The sequence below is a fragment of the Sprattus sprattus genome (assembly GCF_963457725.1).
Source record: "Sprattus sprattus genome assembly, chromosome: 2".
Classification (NCBI taxonomy): domain Eukaryota; kingdom Metazoa; phylum Chordata; class Actinopteri; order Clupeiformes; family Clupeidae; genus Sprattus; species Sprattus sprattus.
In genome coordinates, this window is record NC_137921.1 from 69362537 (window position 1) to 69369059 (window position 6523).

Below are 6523 nucleotides of genomic sequence, written 5' to 3' on the forward strand. Positions count from 1 at the left end.
GCCCTTTATACCGAGATGAGGTCAGCCATGCTCCCACACACAGACACAGACAGACCGGCACACACACAAACTCACAAACACACACACACACACACACACACATATGTATCAAAAAAAAATTAAAGCCTAAGATTAAAGGATATGCACTACTGTAGAAAACTAAAAGCACACATAAATGTTTGACTGGTTGCTTTAACCTTAGATCACTCGGGGTCTAACCAAGGAGCTGAACAGGCTCTACATGCTGTTCTGCAAGAGGAACCCCTCGTTTGAAGAGAAGGGAAAGGTCTCCATAGTGTCCCACTCCCTGGGTTGTGTCATCACCTTTGACATCATGACGGGCTGGGACCCGGTGCGCTTCCACCACATGGTCACGCCCGACCCAGAGGAGCTGGAGACGGGCAGGCCTGGCCTCGAGGAGCGGCGACTGCTGGAGCAGCTGCGCCTCACCCGGCTCAGGTACGTTATCTCTAAGAAGATTTCTTTTTTTTTTTTGAACATTGTATTTATTGATTTTTGCTTTACAACATGCAGGTAGTAAAGACAGCGCAAATGAAAATACATGGTTGTAGTCTTTTCACCTCGCTGCCCCACCCTATTTCGTTGAGGAGATCATAGGTTTGCAGGGATACAAAAAGAAAATAAAAAAAATAAGAAGGGTGACCTCACTCACCCCCACCCCCCCAAGATCTTATTTCTTGATAGCAGGCATTTTGCAATGGATTAGACGTCAGGTTGGGGGGGGGGGGGGGGGGGGGGGGAACAAACCCGCAGTACTTCTGATCACAAGTCAAAGGTTGGTTTCTATGGCAGTAACTCTGGGATAAATGTGAGCCCGTTTAGGTCTAAGATCAATTCCTGATAGCATTCATTGCTATCTCTGTGAAGTGAATTCATAGTATCTAAGGAATGCCACTTTATTAGTCTGAGAGAAGACAGTACACCTTCAGTTACAAGCCAAAGGTCAGTGTCTTACCAACAAGCGACTGACTGGGTACCGTCAGATGACATTTCATGGTTGATAAGGAGCATTTTTAAAACCGTACTGCTATGTTGATCTGAGATTATGTGGCTAAAGCAGATCTACATCCCCAATGCTACCCTTTAAAACGATTTGCCATCTGTAGAGCAAAAAACTGTCATGATATGATGGAAAAAGTATAAATATAATGCATGTGAATATTTTGTATAGTCCTTTCTGCTCATCTTTCCTAGGAGTGCCAATAATTGTGGAAGGGACTGTAATATTCACCCTTTTGTTGAATTATCTTATAGTCTCACATGTCACAGTCTGGAAAAATGACAAAAATCCAACCCTGATTTTTTTCTGAGAAACTAAAATTGTATTTATTTAAAAAGATTATTGTTGTTAATAAAAATCACATGTGCCACAACTGTTGCTAGGTCCTCTCTCGTGTACTCTCCTATTTAGCTCACCTAGTTTAGGTCAGGGGACTGAGATGGCCATTGCAGAAGCCTGATTTTGTGTTCAGTAAAACTTTTTGTGCTGTTGATCTGGACATGTGTTTTGGATCAATGTCCTGCTGGAAGTTCCAACTATGACCCAGTTTTAGTTTCTTGGCAGAGCTAGCCAAATTTTGTGAAAAAATGTCCTGGTATTTTCATGAAGTTGCCACAGAGGACGCCTCTGATGGTGATTCTGGAGACTTGGTGAAGATACTACTTTTTCTGTAATTTCTCTTTCAAGCAAGTTTCAATTGATTTGAACTTTTTGCTTATTCCCCTAATAGTAGATATGAGAATACGGTTATTTTTGTATAACTATTACCTGACATATGAATGTCAACACAGTTCTACCTCATTTGACTTGAATGTTCTCTTTCCCATGTTGAAGAATGACTAAGGGAATTTGGACTCTGTGTATTTATACCTCAGTGAAACAGGAAGTTATGGATTACTGCTTGAACATTCCTTAACTCTCTTATCAACAACATCAAAAAAGCTTCTGTTACATTATGTTTATAAGAAATTGTAGGAGTACCAAGAATAGTGGCACATTTGATATTGTTAAAAAATATATTCTTTTTTATGAGGGACCTTTTTCTCAGAAAAGAATTACTTTTCTTTACCGTTTCTACTCATCTTTACAAACCAATAGTTGTGGGGGGAATCTATATATGTATTGTTAAATAAGGGGACAACGGCTCTATGGAATTCCCCCTTTTATAATGGTTTTATATTCAAATGACTGACTGTAATAGATTGCATGGCATGTCTGCAGATTGAGAGATCTGGAGGACCAATTTCTAGGTCTGCAGACCTCGTCTTCAGAGGCTATTCCAGCCTTGAAATTTAAGGTAGGCTCATGTTTTGCCCCTGAGACATTCAGAAAGTTAGCATGATTGCTAACCCTGTCCCTAGCATCCTTTTTGGGTGTTAACACAGTCATGTGAATTCCCTGGGCCTTAATTTCAATGACTGCCAATGAGCAAAGCAATAAGCAAAGTCTTTCGTGCATAAACTAATGGTATTGTGTGGCGCGTGGTTATTAGATTACCTGTAGTCCATGCGTGGCTTACTTTGCCCATTGCTAGTTGCTTTGCTTGTTGCCACTTACCCATCAATGAAATGAGGGCCCCTTCTATTAAGTGAAAGTGAAAGGGAAAGTCCTCTATTAGCCCCCCATACAACTAATACATTTGTATGTAAAAATAAATCCCCATAGAGCTCACACATTTCTATGCCATGTCCTTCCTGCCCCCCATTGCCCTGCTATAAAAGCGTCTGCCAAATGACTAAATGTAAATGTAAATGGCCTGTGTTGCTTATAGGGGCACATCATTTAGGTGTGCAGTGTGCACATGTTAAATAACAATTAACAGCGCATATTTTTGTATATTTATAGGTGTAATAATCTGAATAGTGAATCAAATCTGAATAATTTGGATGTATTTCCATCTTTTTGATGTACTTAAGCTGTAAGCTAAGCTATTTTTATTTGTAAAATAATAAATTAACTACTCTGGGTGGATCCTATGACAGCGGCACAATATGTAGCCTTATAGGATTCTCCCGACAGCATCATATACTTTTCTATACACTCATCTAATTTCTTTGTTTATTTTATGTATCTAATTTACTGTATGTTATTCTATCCGTAAAATTGTACTAATATTGTTGTTGCTGTCAAATAAACAGTTCTGAGTTCTGAGTTCTAAGTTCTGAGTTCGGTTGGATTTCAGGTCGAGAACTTTTTCTGCATGGGTTCTCCATTGGCAGTTTTTCTAGCGCTGAGGGGGATTAGACCTGGAGCCAATGGAATCCAGGACCACATACTACCTACATCTATCTGCCAGCGCCTTTTCAACATCTTTCACCCAACAGACCCTGTGGTGAGCCTCACAGAAAAGAAAACGTCATGAAACTAGCTGATGTTCATTTTGTGACTAAAACGCTAAATGCTTTGTGTTTGTCTGCAGGCATACAGGTTGGAGCCCCTCATCTTGAAGCATTACAGTAATATTTCCCCCGTCCAGATACACTGGTGAGTAAGTCAAGTTATTGCCAGGGCAGGGCCTGAACAATGTCGACAGGGGCAAGGCAAAACTCCCAGTTAATCAGGAATGGTCCTTCTTTAGCTTTTAGAATAAAGTACTTCTGAGGCTGAACATAGGTGTTAAAACTAGTATAGTATATTACTGTATGTGTGTAAGTATGTATGTATGTATGTATGTATGTATGTATGTGTGTAAGCATGTACAGTATGTATGAATCTATGTGTGTGTGTGTGTGTGTGTCTGTTTGTCTGTCTATTGATCTATCTATCCATCTATTTTTTGAAACCACATCACGGAAGTTCAAGGTTGAAGTGAAAACAGAACCATGCAGATAAATTCTAGTTCATTTTGGCTCGAGCCCTTGACCACTGCATGGCAAAGCCTGGACTTCAGACAAGTCTCTGAAAGGTTTTCTTGCCTCAACACAGTAAAATGACTTGTAAGTTCAGAGGTACCGTTCCTGTGCAAACCCTGGAACAGAAACAAAAGAGGAAGGAGCAGATGTGCTTCGCAGCAGAAAAGTGTTGAGGGCCCTTCGGGGAATTTATGCCCTAGTTGGGAGATTTACACTTACTTTATTTCGTTAGTTCCCCCTGACTTCCCCCTTTCCTAAACCAGTGGATTATATACCTAGCCTCATAAATAACACAGCAAAATGTTCAGCTGCTCTGAGTCCCTCCCTGATTTCTTCCCCTCCCACTCCATATGTTGGGTTTGAATAAGTCATATTGTGTATAGGTGTCCTCCACAATGAAGCATTGCAGTAAATACTAAATGTAGTACAGTGTAAAGTTTCTGCGTATTCTCCAGGGTCGTTTCGCACAAAGCATTCATAACAACTGGTCCTTTAATTAAGCAATAAGCCCCAAGAGGCTGTGGTTTGCGCTGATTTTAGAACAGGTAAGGGGAGTTGTTAGGCACGACGTGAAGCCCCCTTACCTGTTCTAAAATCAGCGCAAACCACGGACTTGCGGGGCTTATTGCTTTTCTAAAACTGTAACTACAAATATTTGATATGGTTTCATAAATAAAGACAATTCAATTTAAGAAACAATAGTTTAATGATAAACCGTCATTCTTCCGCCACTAAAAAATATAGTTCCTAAATAAATCATTGCCACGCAACCCTTGAAGCAACGCAACAGCCAGATGGAACACTGGGTATGAAATGCGCTATATGAATGCCTTGCCATTCGTTGCGCAGTAATATGGAATGTTATCAGGTCAAATTGTAAGGTAATGCTGGATTTTACAACGGCTTTTAGCCAATCACAATCAAGGATTTGAACAATCAGTTTTAGAATTGATTGTTTTTCTCTTTCCTGTCAGGTACAACACAACCAGCCCCACGCGGTATGACCATATCCGTCCGGCGCTGCTTAACCCTCTGAAGGAGAGCGCCTCGGTGTCCGACACAGAGAGCATCCCCAGTCCCTGCACCTCTCCCCCGCAACCCCGCAGACACTACGGAGAGTCCATCACCAACCTGGGAAAAGCCAGCTTCATGGGTGAGAGAGAGAGAGAGATGGACGGATGATTTTTATTTTATTCGGATCCCCATTAGCTGATGCCAAAGACACCAGCTACTCTTCCTGGGGTCCACACAAGAAAACAACGTACCAAACAACAGATAAAAAAGGAAAAACATATAACAAAGAAGGATGGATGGATGTATGTATGGATAAATATATAAAGAGGGAGAGAGGATAGAGAGCCAACAGAGGGTAGAGATACCGAAGGATGGTAGAGAGAGAGAGAGAAAGAAAAAGGACAAGAGTATTATGATCGGTATGGGGGGAGAGAAAGACAAGAAGAGTTGACAGAGATGGTGGGAGATAAACAGACACTGAGACAGACAGAGAAAGCGTGGCATATGATGGATATGAAAGCATAGAGCCAGTCGCCACTCAGCACATCCAGTCCAATCAGATCAATAGAAGCCACTTCGGTTTCATCACAGTGATATTCTGGTAGTCTGGAGTCAATAATTGTTGGGCATGTTTGCGTGTGTATTTGTGTATTGGAATGCTTCCATGTATTTGTGCGTGTGTTTGCATACACTTTTGTGTGTGTGTGTGTGTGTGTGTAGCTATGTGTTTTTGTGAGTAACGTTATGTGTAAATGCTACAATGTGTTTGTGTGTGTATGTGTACAATTTAGTGTGTGTGTGTGTGTGTATGTAGGCCATGTGTTTTTGCGAGTAACATTATGCGTGAATGCTGTGTTTGTGTGTGTGTGTTAAAATACTTCAAGGTGTGTGTGTGTGTGTGTGTAAGTGTCTTTCTGCTATGTGTCTTCATATGAGTCGGTGTTAATGAGCCTATTCTCTTGTTCCTCAGGAGCGGCCAGCATTGGGAAGGGACTGAGTGACATCCTCTTCTCTCGGTTCTCACGCTCAAGTGGTCAAGCGGAGGAGGAGCCATTGGACTCTGAGGGCGGGGCATCTGAGTCCGATATAGTGGCGCATGGAGAGGAGGGCGGGGCAAACGAAGAAGAAGAAGAGAAGATGGAGGAGAAGAAGGAGTCAGCCGAGTCAGCCATCAAAGAGGAACTCACCATGTCCCAGTCCACCTCTGTAATCTTGGACAGCGCTACAGGTAAGCATTTTCGTTTAGTTATTTTCCAGGCTCTTTTGTACGTAGGACACTTGAAGTTAGGACTACACATCTTCATCACAACTCCAGTGCTCACTATTTGCTGCATTATTTCAAAGTGGACACATGTGTTACAGATTTACTTCCTCTTTTATTCTAGTGGAACTGGAGAAGCGCATTGACTTTGAGTTACGGGAAGGTATGGTGGAGAGCCGGTACTGGTCAGCGGTGACGTCCCACACGGCCTACTGGTGTTCCCTGGACGTGGCTCTCTTCCTTCTGACTTTCATGTACAGGCCGAGTGAGATGGAGGAGCCTGCCGCCGACGACTCCAACGCAGAGTCTTAACCCTCAGTAAAAAAACTTCTCCCCTTCCTCCTCCTCCTGCTCCTCCTCCTCTTCCTACTTCAC

General features: G+C 42.1%; 1 protein-coding gene across 1 annotated transcript in view; it reads left to right on the forward strand.

Annotated features, from left to right (window-relative positions):
- The window catches only part of ddhd1b (DDHD domain containing 1b), a gene marked incomplete at its 5' end in the record, with an annotated part of 10006 nt that extends 3483 nt beyond the window's left edge, over positions 1 to 6523 (forward strand). Inside the window, 8 exons of the mRNA XM_080833501.1 lie at positions 1 to 20; positions 203 to 459; positions 2243 to 2318; positions 3204 to 3353; positions 3441 to 3505; positions 4848 to 5026; positions 5858 to 6115; positions 6273 to 6523. The exon at positions 1 to 20 is cut by the window's left edge and continues 87 nt beyond it. Coding sequence (XP_080689627.1) covers positions 1 to 20; positions 203 to 459; positions 2243 to 2318; positions 3204 to 3353; positions 3441 to 3505; positions 4848 to 5026; positions 5858 to 6115; positions 6273 to 6460 — 1193 coding nt within the window. The 3' untranslated portion in view covers positions 6461 to 6523. The remainder of the gene's footprint in view (positions 21 to 202; positions 460 to 2242; positions 2319 to 3203; positions 3354 to 3440; positions 3506 to 4847; positions 5027 to 5857; positions 6116 to 6272) is intronic.